We start from the raw sequence: 18,565 nt of genomic DNA on the forward strand, positions 1-18,565 counted from the left end.
GTGATAAATTTGAAGCCCCTTAAGTTGTAAGATATTCTGGTAAACTGTGTGTTCACTGCAGTCTGTATTCTCTGATAGTTTCCCTTTAGGACTCAGTAACGGTGCAGATAATCCAGTGAGATCCCTTATAATGATACTTCAGGGCTTATAAGGGTGTGAATTGGATATGGATGTTAGACAGGGTTTGATTTTGAGTAATAGGAACTTGAGTGTATGTATAGCCCTTTCATCACTCAAAGAAAGATATATACTTCAATTATAGTTGTATATGAATATATTTTTAGAAATTTTTTGCCAGTTATATGACTATTTCTTTGCCATGCAGAAGGTTTGACTTTTATGTAGTCATATTTATCAATCTTTAACTTCTGGCTTTTGGATTTTGAGTTACAGTTAGAAAGATTGTTCTTATTTTATAAGATAATTAAGATGCATAATCTTATTTCTTTAGTAGATAAAGATATATACGTTTAAAATTAACTATATTCATAAGTCAGCGTTAACTTGTATTCTCCTTCTAAGAATCTGTTTGTTTTCAGTGTATGATTTCTATTATCTTAATATATATATCATTCAAACAATGAATTTTAAAATAAATGTAATCTTTTATAGATATTTTGAATAGAGTAAACCCCAGCTCATATTCAAGGGGAATAAAGAATGGTGCGCTCAGCCGAGGTACAGTATTATTGTACTATTTTTGTTTTAAAGTGAAGTATTTTGACATCATTGATTATATAGAAATATATTCAATGTGTTGTATAATTTTAAAATACAGGTATTACTGCTGCATTCAAGCCTACAAGTCAACACTACACGAACCCAACATCAAATCCAGTGCCTGCCTCGCCAGTAAATTTTCATCCTGAATCTAGATCTTCAGATAGTTCTGTTATTGTTCAGCCTTTGTCTAAACCTGTAAGTGTTTCTGAAACTACACAGCCAGCTGAGGGATACATTGGATATTATTTATCAGTATCAACAATGCCTAGTTAAAATTCTGTACTACCATGGGTAATCATCTAATGGAATCATAATCAGCATCAGAAAATGTCACCTTCTCTATGATAGCTCAACTGGTACCCAAATAATAATTGCAGTAACAAACTACTCAGCCTGTTTTTAAATTAGGTAATATGCTTAAATTAAATAGGTACAGTATTGAAAACTGTGCTATCAAAACATGAATAAAAGTATAATTAGTAATGAATATTGCATAATGGCAAACTATTTCAGATTGTAAATTGGGCCAAATGTTCTTAGTTCTTAATTGGGAAAATTGCTAAGAGGCTACTGGAGCTTTTTATTCTGAAAACATACCGTCATAGTTTAGTTTAAATAACTCTTAACAAAAACTAATAGTTAATATTTATTGAGTTGTTAATATGTGCAAGGCTTTGTGCTAAATGCTGTACATGAATTAATCTCATTTAATTCTTAAATGTTCCTATGAAGTAGGCACTATTATTTTTCTCTGTTTTATAGTTGAGGAAACTGAGGCTCACAGTGAATTTAAATAATTAAATATTAAATTTAATAATTTAAATAATTCACTCAGGGTCACACAGCTGGCAAATGATAGATCTGGGATTTCAATCCAGACTAATCCGTAGTTTATTTGTATTTGTATATACATGCATGTGTATTGTACGTAAATGTATACTTCTAAAAAAAATGGAAGCATTGCCTTAGTGTGAAAGTTTTCAAAGTGTAGTCTTCAGTCCCCTGGGGTTCCTGTAAGACTCTTTTATAGGTTTTGGATCAACAGTATTGTCACAATAACACAAAGACACTATTTGCTTTTTTCACTGTGTTGACATTTGCACTGATGATGCAAAAGCAGTGGTGGGTAAACTGCTGGTTCCTTAGTATGAATAGTAGTTTTTGTATTAGTCACCACCCTGCACTCACAATAAAAATTATTCCAGTCATACTCCGTTCCCTTGATGAAGAATTAAAACGTTATTAATTTTATTAACTCTCTACCCTTGAATACATGTGTCTTTTAAAATATTTTGTGTGATGAAATGGGTGGTGTGCATGAAGTATTACTGTGTCTGAGGTGTGATGATTATCTTGAGGAAAAGCACTAGTGTGATTAAATTGTGAGCTAAACTACCCAGAAGACCATTTTTAACTTGAAAGGATGACTGACAAACCATGGTTTATACTACTATTAACTTAATGGTTTAAAAACACCTACTTTTATTATCTCACAGATTTTGTGGGTCAGGAGTCAGGTCATATCTTCATAGTCCCTCAAGGCTTCATTCAAGGTGTGGGCTCTGAGCTTGCAGTCTCATCTGAAGCTCAACTCAGGAAGTATCTGCTTCCAAGTTCTCATGCTTATTGGTACCATTCGGTTCCTTAAGGGTTGTCAGATTGAGAGTCTCAGAATTTTAGTGGCTTTTGGCTGGCTCCTTGCCAGGTGGGTCTTTCCAACATGGCTTCTTACTTCCTCAAAGTACACAAGGAAGAGAGAATCCTTAGCAGGATGGCATTACAGCCTTATGTAATGTAATCACATACAAAAAATCATGTACATTCTGTCACTTTTGCTATATTCTGTCAGAAACAAGTCACGTGTCTTGCACACACTCCAAGAGAGGGAATCACACAGGACATGAATACCAGGGCGTGGGGATCATGGAAGCTACTTTAAAGTCTGCCACACATGAGTTTTTCAGTCTTTGCTGTTTGGTAGACAGTTCCTCAAAATTGAACAAAGTGCACCTGCCACTTCAAGGAAAACAACTGGTGGTATTTCTTGCCACCGATGAAATTTGAGCTATTAAGCAAAGTTAGAATTTTGAACAACTTGAACCTGCCATCATGATCTTGACAGCTTCCCAGTACGTAAAATCTTTTCTGGTGGGTGGCGGTATTAATAAATATGATTTTTTGATATTGTGTAATTTTTCAACGTTTGGAAGATGTGCGTAATTCAAAGAAATCAATATTTTCTAAATAACTAATGTATGATGTAATAAAATCATGCATGGATAAAATTCATTCAAAGTGCAAGATAAGGCTAATAGATTTTAATGTAACAAAGTTCAAAAAACTCAGTGATAAGGAGTGAGATTTCACATTGCAACAAACCTTTAAGAGAATACCAACTGTCTGGCTTCCCTGATGGCGCAGTGGTTGAGAGTTCGCCTGCTGATGCAGGGGACATGGGTTCGTGCCCCGGTCCGGGAAGATCCCACATGCCGCGGAGCGGCTGGGACCGTGAGCCATGGCCGCTGAGCCTGCGCGTCCACAACGGGAGAGGCCACAACAGTGAGAGGCCCGTGTACCACAAAAAAAAAAAAAAGAAAGAAAGAAAACACCAACTGTTGAGTTTTGGTATTGTATATTCTTCAACCGAAACAACATATTTTAACAGAATGAAAGCCAAAGCAGGTATGAGAGTATAGCAGTTTTTGATTAATCTAGACATTAAAGAGATTTGCAGAAATGTAAAACAGTGCCACTATTTTCACTGATTTTTTGTGTTTGCTAGATAAGCCATTTTTTACAAAATGTTATTTATGTTAATCTGTAATGGATTTATTATTGTTTAAAATGAAATTAATAAATATTTTTAAAATTTCTCTGTTTTAATCTCTAATATGGTAAATATCAGTAGATATAACCTACCTAAATAAAAATTCTTTTGGGTCCTCAGTGATTTTTCAATGTGTAGAGGGGTTCTGAAACCAAGGAGTTAGAGTACTAAAACAAAAAGTTACCCAAAATGTGAAGATTCTTTGCTACTGGAATTGAATTAACTCAGTGGATTTTTTCGTGCTTCATAAGCTATTTGGCATTGGCCTTACAGAAATAGTAAATTTCCCCTAAAATGTTTGTTCTTTTTACAATAAGTGAAACAACTACCAAAGCACCTATAAATTTTCTTGCAAATATTCAATTTCAAAACCAGAATTGAATCCAGATATTTTTGGTATGACTAATCCATTTTTCCTTCACTTTATATCATATTACTATAAGGTAATCTACATATTTGTTACCACTAAAAATTGATATTTGAGGTGTATCTTTCATAGAAGACTTATTAAATTTAATTTTATTTACATGAAAAGAAAAATCTATGGCGAAATAAACTCTGCCCCCACTTATATTTTGAAGAGGTCACATATAAAAAATAAGAGTATCTTTGGGCAAATACCATGCCCCCCCCAAATCTTTTCTGTAGTTTTAGCATTTTGAAATAATAATATTGATATGAGCCCTGGACTAGTAGTTTAAATAACTTAAGATTGAAGCAAGAGACTTGAATGCTGATTCTGCCTTGTTCTTAACTAAAGCATTGGCAAAACCTCTCTGAGCCTCATTTTCTTCATTTCTAAAATGAGAGATAATTTTACCCAGACTGCTGATTCTCAATCTTGGATCCTAAGATGGTAAGCTACCCAAAATGTAAAGATTCTTTGTTATTAGTGGAATCAAATTAACTTGGTAGGTTTCTCATGCGTATTGTAAGCTGTTTGGCATTTGGAAGGATAGAAAACCGGAAAAAGAAACTTTATTATTTAATTCAGTTTGATAGATAAAAATCTTTCCAACATTGGACCCAGGGAGAAAAAAAATAAAATGAGGGGTGATATCTTTGGTGTTATAAAAGTTAGAAACTAGAGCTTTTTCTAACTCAAAATGTTTTACTTCTGTGGGCATAGTTTTTAAATCAAAACACCTCAATTGATAGTTCCAGATCTTGGGGAGTTTTTAAAAGGCGAAATTTTGTCAGTTGGTCTGGGTGGATGGGTCTTGGAAGTAATACATTTTAAAAAGCTCTCGAGGTGATTCTAATGTGCACAGATAAGAATGACATATATTCTGGAATGAATTGAGGACGCTATGTAAGGAAATTATTTACTGTGAATTTTGGAAGCCACTGCTTTTAATTATAGTTTTTCATTTTATGTCATGTTTTGTATGTATGTGTATATTTACTTTTTCATGTGTAACATCTCTATACTTCAGTGTCTCTTTCAAATCTGTTTCAGGTAGTGGGGATATATTGTTATCATTTAAAAAGTCAGTGTGATACAGCTTAAGGGCATAGGCTTTGTAATTAGACCCAACTTCTAATTACAGCTCCATCAATAATAAGTGGGGCTGTATTGGGAACCTTGCATAACCACACCTAACCTTAGTTTACCTACTTATAAAATGGGGTATAAGGTCTTTGTGACAACTACTTGATTTAATACATGCAGTGAACCGTGAAGTGCAAGTATATTTAAAATATGACTGTGGCTTGTGTTTTAGGTGTGAAGGGTGAATAACTTCAAGTTCAGAAATGACTTGCCCAAGGTTTTGTAGCTAAATAAATGTGCGGATTTTCTGGATCCCAGTCTAGCACCCATTCTGCCCTTACTGTTGTGTTTGATATCTTTCTGAACAGTTTTAGGAGACTTTAAAAATTCCATGTTGGATAATTATTTTAACCAGTTACTGTTTTTTTTGTTGTTTTTAAAATTTATTTTTGGCTGCATTGGGTCTTCCCTGCTGCGCACAGGCGTTCTGTAGTTGTGGCGAGTGGGGGCTACTCTTTGTTGCGGTGCGCAGGCTTCTCCTTGTGGTGGCTTCTCTGGTTGTGGAGCCACGGGCTCTAGGCACACAGGCTTCAGTGATTGCAGCACGCAGGCTCAGTAGTTGTGGCTCATGGGCTTAGTTGCTTCGCCAACATGTGGGGTATTCCCAGACCAGGGATCGAACCTATGTCCCCTGCATTGGCAGGTGGATTCTCATCCACTGCACCGCTCAGGAAGTCTACCAGGTATTGTTGAATAATGTGTGCCTGCTCCCTGAAACTGTGGTGCTTACATTAGCCAGAGTTATTTCCTAGGAAAGTGTTTAACAGTATTAACTTTGTACTTCTGTTAAAGAACTGTTTTAGAAAATGTAGGTGAATATTATCCATTTTTTTAAGTGTAAATATTTGAAGAAAATATCTTGAAGCAAGATTGTGCTTGGTTACAATTAAGTTAGATGGCATCACAGATTTTTTTTTTTTTAAATGTTGCACGTTAAGGCTCAAATGCAAATATCTGTCTGTTAGGCTTCAAATTCTTTGAGTGGCTTGGGTTACTTCGATACCCATTTCCATAACAACTTCTTTTTTTTTTAAAACAGCAACAATCATTTATTTAGTCACAGATCTGCAATGCGTGCAGGGTGTGGTGAGGAAGGCTTATGTCTTTTTAAATTAAGAAAAAAATTTTTATTGAGGTGTAGTTGACATACAGCATATTTGTTTCAGATGTACAGCATAATGATTCAATATTTGTATATATTGTGAAATGATCACCACAGTAAGTCTAGTTAAAGTCCGTCACCATACGTCGTTACAGAATTTTTTTCTTGTGATGAGAAATTTTAAGATCTCTCTTAGTAACTTTCACATATGCAGTACAGCATTATTAACTTTAGTCACCATGCTGAACTTCACATCCCCATAATTTATTTATTTTATAACTGGAAGCTTATTCACTTTGACTCCCTTCACCCATATTTTGTTTCTATAACTTCCCATGGACAAACTGATGTCAATAGAAAAGTTAGTAGTAAACCAAAATTCTTAAAACTTATTTGTCCCTTAATTTATAAGCACAAAATAAGCAAAACCTTCCTGTTTGTATTTTGAAATAATATGTATTTTGTTGGGAAAGTTTAGAAAGAGAGAAGTGTACATACTGTATTTTGATTTTTTCCCCCCTTCAAACAGTGTAGATTATATCAGTCAGAACCAAACTATATACACAGATGCGTATTTCTCTTTTTTCACTGAACATTCTACTAGGAATGTGTCACTGGATATTTCTCAAAAACATATTAGTGGTTGCATGGTAATCTTTTAATTTATTTAACCATTTTTCCATTGTTGGACATAAAGATTTTAATTTTTTGCTGTTAAAAATAATTCTCCAATAAACAGTTTCACTTCCTTACTATAAATTTTTAAAGTGGAATCGTTGGATGAAAGGATGTGAACTAATATAAAGCCTGTGATAGCTGCTGCCACAATTTTCATGTGGAAAAGTTATACCTAAATATAGCTTCTATTTTGCCAGTAGTATATGTTATCATTATTTTTTAATTGATAAATTTTAATTTTATTTCAAACTAATTTTAGACTTACAGGAAATATAATACAATATCCCTAATGCTGACATTTTACTTATCAAAACTAAATTGCAGACCTTATTTGAATTTTACCAGTTTTTCCATTAATGTCATTTTTTGTTCCCAGCATCCTATTTAGGATCACACCTTAACAGTTTGTTGTTTCTTCTTAGTCTCCTCATATTTTTCTACAGTTACTTACTCTTTGTCTATTATGACCTTGATACTTTCAAGAGAAGTGGCAATTATTTTGTGTTATGTAATTGCCATTGTCTTTACTTGCATTTCTTTGACTAGTAAGTTGGGAAAAAAGTTTTTTGTATGTATTGGTCATTTGTTTTTTGCTTTTGAAGTGCCTCAGTTTATGCCCTTTGCCCATTTTTCTCTTAAAGTGACTTTTTCCCTTTTGATCTTCAAGTCTTGTTAAATCTTAGAGCTTTTGCTTGTTATATATTATGACTCATAGAATGGTCCAAAATCACTCTAATGAGAGCTCACTCTGTACAATGATGGTCTTTTGTAAATAGAATTGGGTTCTATTTTTGTGTATGTGTATCAGTATATTTAATATATAATAGTTTTGGAATACATATATATCCCTAAATTATATTGACCACATTTTATGATTATTTATATTAATATATGTGTGTGCTAACATATAAATTTATACTGTCTTATATTTGACTATATTATGATTCATTTCATACTTTTCACTCTTGATATCTTCCTGTTAACTGGGACCACACTTTCTCCTGATGGAAGGTCTGAAACTTTCCTTGAGCTCCAAGCACTTCAGGAATGGAGCAGGTGTCCCAGATCAGTCCTATAAACAGCTTCCATTCTAAACCCTGTGTGCCTAGCTTTCTTGTTTGTTCATCCTGCTGACCTGGCAGTTTTGTATTTGCCCTAAGAGGTGGGAGATTGCCTGGCCCAGCATGGCTTTCCGTAGGGTGCTGGGAAGAGGGGGGACCCATTAGTTTTCTTTCTTAGACTTGGCTTATAAATTTTGCCAGTAAAGACGATCCCAAAACTCATATCATGTGATGTGTTCATCCTTAACCCTGATGCACCATACTGCAGATTAATTCCCAGTATGTTTGCCCTGATATTTTTATCTGTGGGGTTTATAGAGGTATAGAAGCTTCTAAAATTGTACGTATGTCAGAATATTTACATATTTTTTTCCTTGCTTTTACCCAAAGATTTTGGTAAGTTCTATTATTTGCTCTTTGATAGGAATCCTGCATTTTTAGTGACTCTCTGAAGTGTATCAGTCTTACTGATTTAAAATGGGTTTGTATGTTTCTTTTACCTTGAAAAAAAATCAGGCTAGAATTTTCCCCCTATTTTAATTGACTAGTCAGGAACAAGCCAGCTCTAAGTAATAGCTTGCTTTCAGTTTTAGTAGATGATAATTTTGGCATAATAGTAATAATTGCTTTTGTGTTTTATAACTTATTAGTAATGGAGTCATCACACGTTATCCTTATAATATTGGCATACAGTTAAATTTACCTTTATAAAAGCTTATGAAACAAAATAATTATAATTATGTTGAATATATGTAATGTTCTTCCTTTGAAATATTTTAACAGGGTTATATAACGAAGTCATCACGAGTTGTTTCTAATAATTCTTCAGAGTTACTGTTTGACTTGACCCAGGATACAGGATTACCACTTTACCAAGGAGGACCAACACTTTCTATAGCAGGTTGGTTTCAGCACTTTTTCAAAAAATTAGAAAAAGAAACTTGATGAATATGCATATGGAATTGACTTTCTGTTTTGAAGTCCATGCCTTCAAGTTAAGTTTTTCACATATTGTAAGGTGTAATGGCGCTAGTAGTTCTCGAATGCCTTTTTAGGTAGTTTTAAATGAAATCTTATTTACTAATAGAATATTTTATTTCTTCCTGTTAATTAAGTAGGCTAACCAACTTTGACCTTGTTCGCACTTGGCATTAAACATGGCCTGAAGAAATCTTTATTTTTATTTTTTTATTTTAATTTTATTGGAGCAGAGTTGATTTACAATGTTGTGTTAGTTTCAGGTGTACAACAAAGTGATGTTATACATATACATATATTCATTCTTTTTTAGATTCTTTTCTCATATAGGTTATCATAGAATACTGAGTAGAGTTCCCTGTGCTATACAGTAGGTCCTTTTTGGTTATCTATCTGATATATAATAGTGTGTGTATGTTCATCCCAAGATCCTGATTTATCCCTCCCCACCACGTTTCCCTTTTGGTAACCATAAGTTTGTTTTTGATATCTGTAAGTCTGTTTCTGTTTTGTAAATAAGTTCATTTGTATCATTTTTTAAAATTAGATTCCACATATGAATGATATCATATGATATTTGTTTTTGTCTGACTTACTTCACTTAGTATGATAATCTCTAGGTCCATCCATGTTGCTGCAAATGGCATTATTTCGTTCTTTTTATGGCTGAGTAATATTCCATCGTATATATGTACCACATCTTCTTTATGCATTCCTCTGTTGATGGACATTTAGGTTGCTTTCATGTCTTGGCTATTGTAAATAGAGCTGCAGTGAACATTGGGGTGCATGTATCTTTTCGAAGTATGGTTTTCTCCGGATATATGCCTAGGAGTGGGATTGCTGGATCATATGGTAACTCTTTTTTTATTTTTTTAAGGAACCTCCATACTGTTCTCCATAATGGTTATACCAATTTACAGTCCCATCAACAGTGTAGGAGTCTTCCCTTTTCTCCACACCCTCTCCAGTGTTCATTGTTTGTAAACTTTTTGATGATGGCCATTCTGACCGGTGTGGGTGATACCGCATTGTAGTTTTGATTTGCATTTCTCTGATTATTAGTGATGTTGAGGATCTTTTCATGTGCTTTTTAGCCATCTGTATGTCTTCTTTGGAGAAATGTCTATTTAGATCTTCTGCCCATTTTTTGATTGGGTTGTTTGGTTTTTTTGACATAGGGCTGCGTGAGTTGTTTGTATATTTTGGCAATTAATCCCTTGTTCGTTTCTTAGTTTGCAAATATTTTCTCCCATTCTGTGGGTTGTCTTTTCATTTTGTTTATGGTTTCCTTTGCTGTGCAGAACGTTTCAAATTTAATTAGGTCCCATTGTTTCGGTTTTTATTTTCATTACTCTAGGAGGTGGATCAAAAAAAATATTGCTGCAATTTATGTCAAAGAGTGTTCTTCCTGTTTTCCTCTAAGAGTTTTATAGTGTCTGGCCTTACATTTAGGTCTTTGATCCATTTTGAGTTTATTTTTCTGTGTGATGTTAGAGAATGTTCTAATTTCATTCTTTTACATGTAGCTGTCTGGTTTTCCCAGCACCGCTTATTGAAGAGTCTGTCTTTTCTCCATTGTATATTCTTGCCTCCTTTGTCATAGATTAATTGACAATAGGTGCGTGGGTTTAGTTCTGGGCTTTCTATCCTGTTCCATTGATCTATATTTCTGTTTTTGAGAAAAATCTTAAAATAATATCTATAAGTTAGAGAAGTCCTCTGATATCCTAAATACTCTGTTAAAAGGAATATTTATTATGTTCTATGACCACTAGTATGGAAAAGTGTATGGTTATAGTTAAATTCTCAATTAGGTTAGTGTGTTTCTATTCAATAAACGATTTAGGTATAAAATATGATTACAGAGTGCTCTTATAAAGTGGCTGCACTAAATTTGTCTGTAGTCATTACTCAGTAAATGCCTATTGAAGGAGTAATGAAATTTCCCTATTGAAGAAGTTACTTTTATTATATACTATTAACAAAGTTCTTCATTAACCAAAAATAAATTAGTGTGTTATGAAAGAATTTTATCTAATTGAAAATTCCTTGTATAGGCAGTTATGCTTTGTATACTAGCAATTTTGATATATTTCAGATATTTGACTAAATTGAGATTTGGGGGAATTTTTAGATTTTTCACTAATAAATTAGTGTGGAAAAATTACCAAATGCTTCCTGATTTTTTAAATAGTAATATCAGTGCCTAAAATGTTTTTCCATTTAGATAATATTTAGTTGATATTCACTTCTTTGGGTATCACCTACAAATTTGTAAAAAACTAGTTAGTAAAATAGGTAAGAACCAAAAGAAACAAGGAGAAAAAATAATTGTCTTAAGTCTGGTTTTACAAAACACATGAACTTTATTTATAGAAAAAGTCTGAGTTCTTGAAACTTCTTGGGGCTAAGAACAATGACTCCTGCTCTCCTTCTAAGTTTTTTTCTGCAGAGAGACTTTAGGCTGTAGATTTGAACTGCTATTCTTAAGATTTTTGTAGCCTTTAGCATGTCTTTACGCTTCAGTTTTCTCATACTATTAAAATGGAGATTTTATTTTTCTTATTTAATGCATTCATTCTCCAGACCTTCAATCAGCCATTTGTAGATATAATTTTAATTCTTGCTCTATTTCAGTTAGGGCTTTCTGAAGCCCAAATAAGATAAATAAAACGTGAAATGCATTATAAGCTTTAAAGGACTCTACAACAAATATTTGTTATGAATGGTAACAGGTGCAATATGTTCAATAGCATTAACTGATCAAGGTCAAGTGATCATGGATATTTGGAAAGAACTGGGTTTGAGTTTGATCTTGAATGAGAATAGGATTTTTACTGGCCGAGACAGAGGTGTTGAGTGTGGGAAACAATACAAGCCAAAGGCAATAGAGATGTTAAAGGGTCAGAATTTAAAACTCTTAAATTCAGAGTAATTTTATTTCTTATGTTAAAAAATACTTATAATAAAAGTCCGATGTACTATCTAGGCTGTTATATAATCAGAATATTAATCCAAAATACCAGCACTCATTAGCTTTTCAGGTAACCTCAGCATCTCACAAGAATGCTACTGTGATTACACAGAATGTTTCCTGCGTTCCCATAGTATAGCCATAGCCGTCAGTAATCACATGCTTTGAAGATAGGAAAAAAAAAATTATTTTTATGTTATCTCAAAGGATGAAACAGAGGAGCCAACTATTGTAATACTCTTATTTTCTGGGCATATTTCTCCTTATTAAAAAGCAGACAGGTGAATCTATTACAATAATTTTTTCCCCTCTGAAGTAAGTTAAGATACAAAATATCAGTAAAGATAATAGCTGTTTTTTATTATTGAATGCTTTCTATGTACTAGACGTTGTGTTGGTTGCTTTTAAAAGTCAGTTATGAAATTTTTTTAGTAATGATAATAGCTTTCATTTATTATTGATTGCCTTCTTTGTACCAAATATTGTATTCGGTGTTTTAAATACAGTATCTTATTTGATCTTAAAAGCCCTGTGTTAAAGACACAGACCTACTAGAGAATGGACTTGAGGATATGGGGAGGGGGAAGGGTAAGCTGTGACAAAGCGAGAGAGAGGCATGGACATATATACACTACCAAACGTAAGGTAGATAGCTAGTGGGAAGCAGCCGCATAGCACAGGGAGATCAGCTTGGTGCTTTGTGACCACCTGGAGGGGTGGGAGGGAGGGAGACGAAAGAGGGAGGAGATATGGGAACATATGTATATATATAACTGATTCATTTTGTTGTAAAACAGAAACTAACACACCATTGTAAAGCAATTATACTCCAATAAAGATGTTAAAAAAAAAAGCACTGTGTAAAATAAGGTATTATAACTCTTACTTTATAAAAGAACAAACTGAGGCTCAGGGAAGTTAATTAAATAAGCCAAGAATACATAGCTATCAGTGACAGAGCCTGGATTTGAACTTATCCTGTCTGGTTTAAAAGCCTGGAATATTTCTAGTGTATTTACTGCTTCTACTTTTAGTGTACAGTTGGGAGCATTAGAATATGATGTGCAGTTTTAAAATCCTTGTTACCCAGCCTAGTTATAGCCTAAATATCCCCATTTCCCTTGCTAATGCTCTGAATAAGGCTAAAATCCTTTAGCAAAAAGGTTATAGTTTTCAAAGTAAGACTTCATTTAGGAATGAAATTCCTGTAAAAACAAAATTTTATGCAAAAGTCTAATAAGTAAAATATAAAAGCAGAGTTTCTCTGTCAAACACACCCAGGGTATTCCCTAAGAGGAGCCCATTAAGCTCTGGGGAAGATAATTTGAAAACCATAGTATAATACTAACTCTTTCTATTATGAACCCTTTCACATGAATGAATGAGGTTTTATCATTCAAGATTAGTAGTTTCCACTTTGTATGTAGGAATAAATGGGTAATATAACCTAAAGCCATCAGTAGACCACCTCTTAGTTAGGTGGACAAAGCTAACTTTTCATTAGACATTTTAAGTCATTAAATAAAAAGCTTCTAAAGTGTCTCTGTAAATTTTGGGTTTTTTTTTTTTTTAAACAAACTCACGCACTTAAGCATCTAAAGTTAATTCATTTGTGGGAACCCTGGCATATTCTTTGTGCTTTAACTTTTTTTTTGTTTTTGCTTGCTCTGCCTTCTTTCATAATAGCTGTTTATATATTTCTTTATTTGAAGTTATATTTAGTATTGCCTTACATAGAAAGGTATTTTATGAATAATTTGAATATATATAGTATATAATAGATACTTATACAGTTTCTTTATATCCCCTAACTTTTGATCACATCAATTTTTGTCATTATTTATTGTTATTTGTATGATGTGATAATTCAATTATATTACATTTAATTTCACTCCAAAGTATTTTTACTTAGTTGTAAACAATGTTCTAAAGTCTTTAAAAATATTTTCTCACTATTTAAATCATTATAGGTATGAATGAAAGTTCATTTTTATCAAAACGTCCTTCTACTTCTGAAGTAAACAGTGTTAATCCAAAAAAGTCTAAACCCAGTGAAGGTGTTTCTGGAACAAATTCCTCAACTGTATTTTCTTCAGTTAAATCTCTTTCAGTGACATCTCCCCAGGCTATGCCATCAAAAGGTAAATATGAAATGTAGCATATAAAAAAGAAATTATAGTATTTATATATGAATTATAGAAATTGTAATACAGACTATCAATAATGGTTATTGAAGGTTAAAAAGTGATGAATTTTGAATCATATATATTTTGAATTTATTTTAGGTACAAATATCTCATCAAATCAATCTAAAAATGGAACACCTTTTCCGAGAGCTTGTCCAAAGTGCAATATTCATTTCAATCTTTTGGATCCTTTGAAAAATCACATGAAGGTAAAACTTTTTCAAAATTTAATTTTAAAAAGGTTTGCAAATCCCTAAAAATATTGATTGATTTGCAGTAAATAATGATTTGTTCAGATATTTAGTTAAGAAATATTCTCATATTGGTATTTACATATGTTAGGTAAAAGTTTATATTCATAACGATTGTCTTTATATAAGATTTTAAAATTTCTTCTGAATCATCAAATTTAAAAAATTGTTCATATACATTATAATGTCTGCTTATTGTATTCTAATTTTAAATGAAAATAATGCATTGTTCAGAATATCTTATTTACTAGCTTATGCATACTTGAAACTTCTTAAAAATAGGCATTTTATTATGTGTTTAATATTTCATATAAGTTAACAGTTCCTTTAGTTATCTTTTTTGTTCATACTAACATGTGCATATCATGTTACACAATGAAAATCTTAGTTTTACTTTAATTTCAGCACTCAGGCATAAACTCCAAATGATGGAGGATTTTATATGAAATAATTGTTTTAACTTAGTCCAGAATATAGTTTGTGTAATTGTTATAAATTAATTCGAGCTTTTTATTGGTATAAGAAGATCCTGAAATTAGATTTTAAGAAATTTTCAAAGTACAAATGAAATAAGAGGTTTAGGTAACACTTCACTTAAAATATTTTGGTAGATATTACAGTACCCTGCTGTGTCTATGGAAAAATAGCCTGTATTCCTCTTCTGTGCCCGGTATAAATGCAAGGAAGGGGGAAAGAGACAAGAAAAAAGGCAGTGTAGATCATATGGAGAAAAGAAGGAAGGAGAAGGATGCAATGGTAAAGAAATATCTAAGGAAAAGTTTCAGGGATTGCTCACTGTTTCAGGGATTGACAAATCTTTTTTGAAATTCAGTATTTTACAAAAAAAGGAGAAAAAAATAAAGGAACTTTTTTATTTTAAATATAGTCTCTTTATTTAAATACAAAACTACTTGGTCTGTGACTACTTCTAGCTCGCAGTATGTACTCCCTGATAATTGCACTTTGTGGTTTGTTCTTATATGAGAATTAACCTGTACAAGTGCTTTCAGTTTTCCTATTTATGTAATATTTTGATGAGATAACCTGATGTTTTTTCATGTTTTGCATTTTGGACATAGGGAAAAAAGAAAGGGTTAAATTCTTTAGTTATCTTTAGTTATTTGAATAGGTAATAGTCATATGATTCAAAATTGAAAAGTTTACAAAGGCATACAAGTAAAAACTCTTATCCCTGTCGCTTATTTACCTGGTTCCCAGTATGACTCTCAAAGAAAATAATTTTTATTAGTTTGTTTTCTATCCTGCCTGGTCTTCTTTCTGCATAAACAGGTGAACACAAGTGCTCTTCTTTTCTATTTTGTGTACAAGCTGTAGCACATTATATATACTGTACCTGGTGAGACTGGCAATCATTTTCCAAAAGGTAGCTTTACTTCCAAAACATATTATAGCATTGTTTGTGATTACTCATATTAGAAACAATCACAACTTCATATAATATTCATATAATAAAACACTATTCAGCATTTTTAAAAAGGATGGAATCTCTAGAATGATGATATGGGAAGATAGCTCTAAGACATATTATTGAACTAAGTTGAATGTATTATGAATAACTTATTATATTCCTTTATATCATAAAGACATCTTAGAGAATAGTCACCAGATCTCAGACAGGGAAGTATAAAATTATGGAGACTTTATGTTCTAGATTATGCATTTTATACATAAATTATAATTTACAATAATAATTTCTATTTTGAAAAAAATAAGATTTTTATATTATTTGTAAACGATTTTTTTGCTTTTATTATAGATAAGTAGATGACTGTACCACAGAAATAATGTTTTCTTTCAATGAAGAATACCTAAAACATAATTCAAATATGCTACAGTAATAACAACAATATACTTACCTGAGACCATGTGAGACTGCTAAGCTTTAAATACATATTTCATTTAATCCTTAGAAAATTCTTTGAGATAGACATTTTTCTCATTGTTTTATAGCCAGTTAATTGGCATAACTGGTATTCAAACTTAATGGTAAAAAGCTCAAGTTCTCCCAAATACTTATTATTATTCCCCTTTTGACAAGTGTATGGGCTATTTAACTTGAAGATAGGTACATTATTTCTTTTTAGGGAATTTGATATTTATCAACCAGATCTAGCTTATTAATTACATTATTTAGATTTCTATAACTTATTTTTTTGTTTACTTGCTCTGTCATGGATTGAGAAATACCACATCTCAATCCACATCTTTCACCACCAATATATTTTTTTGCTTTATTGCAATTCTGTTTTAAGATTGTTGCTATTATTTGTGATACAGATGAATCTCTTTCATAACTGTATTGTGAATGCATCCTTCACATTTTTATAAAATGTCCTTTTTTGTTTTAAAGTTTTTAGCATTTTTATAAAATGTCCTTTTTTAGCATGTCCTGTTTTTAGCATTTTTATAAAATGTCCTTTTTTGTTTTAAAGTTTTTAGCATTTTTATAAAATGTCCTTTTTTAGCATGTCCTGTTTTTAGCATTTTTATAAAATGTCCTTTTTTGTTTTAAAGTTTAATGACTTTTAGGCTCACCCCTTGTTTTCTTCTGGTTTCTATTTGCCTAGTGTATTCTTTGTTTATCCTTTTATTTTCAACCCTTTTGAGTGGCTTTGTTTTAAGTATGCCTCTTGCTTTAAGCAGAAAGTTGTGATCCTATAATGAAAATCTTTTTTGTTTCAGTAGTTGAGTTAAATTTACTTATTTTCATAGATGTGATAGGTTTATTTGATCTTGGTTCTGTCACAATTTTTTGCTTACTCTTTTCTTCCTCTCTCTCTCTCTCTCTCTCTTTCTTTCTTTTACTATGTTGTTGCTTTACATGTATGTAATTTGGGTTTTTAGGGAAGTTGTATTTTTGTTTTCCTTTTTATCCTTCTAATTTTAATGTTAATATAATTCCAGTAGTCTTCTATTCCTTTGGCTATTCTCTGCTATTAAAATTGATTAAAGTAGCATTAAATTTCCTATTCTTAACCCCATCCTTACCTTCTCCTCTCCTACTGATTTTAGTCAATATTATCTTTGAGTGTACTATTTCTTTGTACTATTGAAAATGCTCATACCTGCACTTCTTTATTTGGTAGCTCTAAATTATATTCCTTGATATACTGCTACCATATGTAAAGCAATCTAAGAACTCTCTTTACCTCATACTTATTGTCCTTTTACCTCCTTTTAGTTTTTATTTGTTGGTTGTATCATTTTTCCATTGTCAGGGCATATGACATTTTCATTCAGTTTTCTTAACCTTATGTCCATATTTGTTTTAATCCTTTTCCACAGTAAATATATTCAGTGCTCATCACCAGTCTTTTTGTTATGGTTCCTTTGGTTATCTCTTGTTTGACTAAAGTTCATCCCATAGTAATTTCCTGAGGAAGGGCCTGAGAACAGTATTCTTTGAGTTCTTTCATGTTCAAAACAGTTTGACTATAGTCCATTCATGAAAGACAGTTTGGCCAGATATAAAGTTGGATCCCACTTTATATCTGGTGTTGCTTTTGTTTTACAATATCTAATGTTTACAATATCTAATGTTGCTTTTGTTTTACAATATCTAATGTTGTTGTTAAGAATTTGGGATAAGTTTGAATTATTTTGCCCTTTATAAATGATTTGCTCTTTTTGCCTGGCTGTCCAGAGGATTCTTTATTTTGAAAGACTGATAATTCTACAGTGACTTCGTGTTGAGAATTTTGGATCAATCTTCTCTGACATACAGCATGTTCTTTCAGCTTGTAAATTTGTGTCTTCCTTTATTTTAGTGCAGTTTTCTTGATTTGTATCTTTAAATTCCATACAATTGTTTTGTTATTTGGGGGGCTGGGTGTTGTCCAGTACTCATTTGTTCATTTGTTCAATGTCCTTTGGCATATTTGTGATTTTCTTCCTAATCCTTTTAATTCTTTCTCTCTTCCTTCTTCTCTCCTCTCCTCTCCCCTCCCCTTCCCTCTTTCTTTTAATTTACTAAGCTTTTCTAATTTATTTTATTTTCCAACATCTGTTCACCTGTGTACTTTTCTAATTTGTGTTTAGCTATCTGGTTTTATTTTTTTTCTCTACTTTTACTCTTGATTTTGCCACTCTTTATGTCTTGCCATCTCTTCTTGCTTTTTGGTTTTCCGAATAGACACAGTTGCTTCATTAAGTTTTTTTAAATTTATGGCAAAAATTTTGGCCCCTATTTTCATCTGCATCTGCTCTAAG

The 18,565-nt window shown here is 32.2% G+C and overlaps 1 protein-coding gene across 11 annotated transcripts in view; it reads left to right on the forward strand.

Annotated features, from left to right (window-relative positions):
• Positions 1-18,565, forward strand: part of ZNF280D (zinc finger protein 280D) — a 291,340-nt gene that overhangs the window by 194,138 nt on the left and 78,637 nt on the right. For all 11 annotated transcript variants that reach the window (XR_009562987.2, XR_009562988.2, XM_060294220.2 and 8 more), the window contains 5 exons: positions 613-678; positions 779-918; positions 8,727-8,844; positions 13,869-14,039; positions 14,184-14,293. Coding sequence is in view for 9 of the 11 variants with exons in the window: in XM_060294220.2 (XP_060150203.1) it covers positions 613-678; positions 779-918; positions 8,727-8,844; positions 13,869-14,039; positions 14,184-14,293 (605 nt within the window). In the remaining 2 variants the exon portion in view is untranslated. The remainder of the gene's footprint in view (positions 1-612; positions 679-778; positions 919-8,726; positions 8,845-13,868; positions 14,040-14,183; positions 14,294-18,565) is intronic.

Source organism: Globicephala melas, chromosome 2, assembly GCF_963455315.2.
Source record: "Globicephala melas chromosome 2, mGloMel1.2, whole genome shotgun sequence".
Lineage (NCBI taxonomy): Eukaryota > Metazoa > Chordata > Mammalia > Artiodactyla > Delphinidae > Globicephala > Globicephala melas.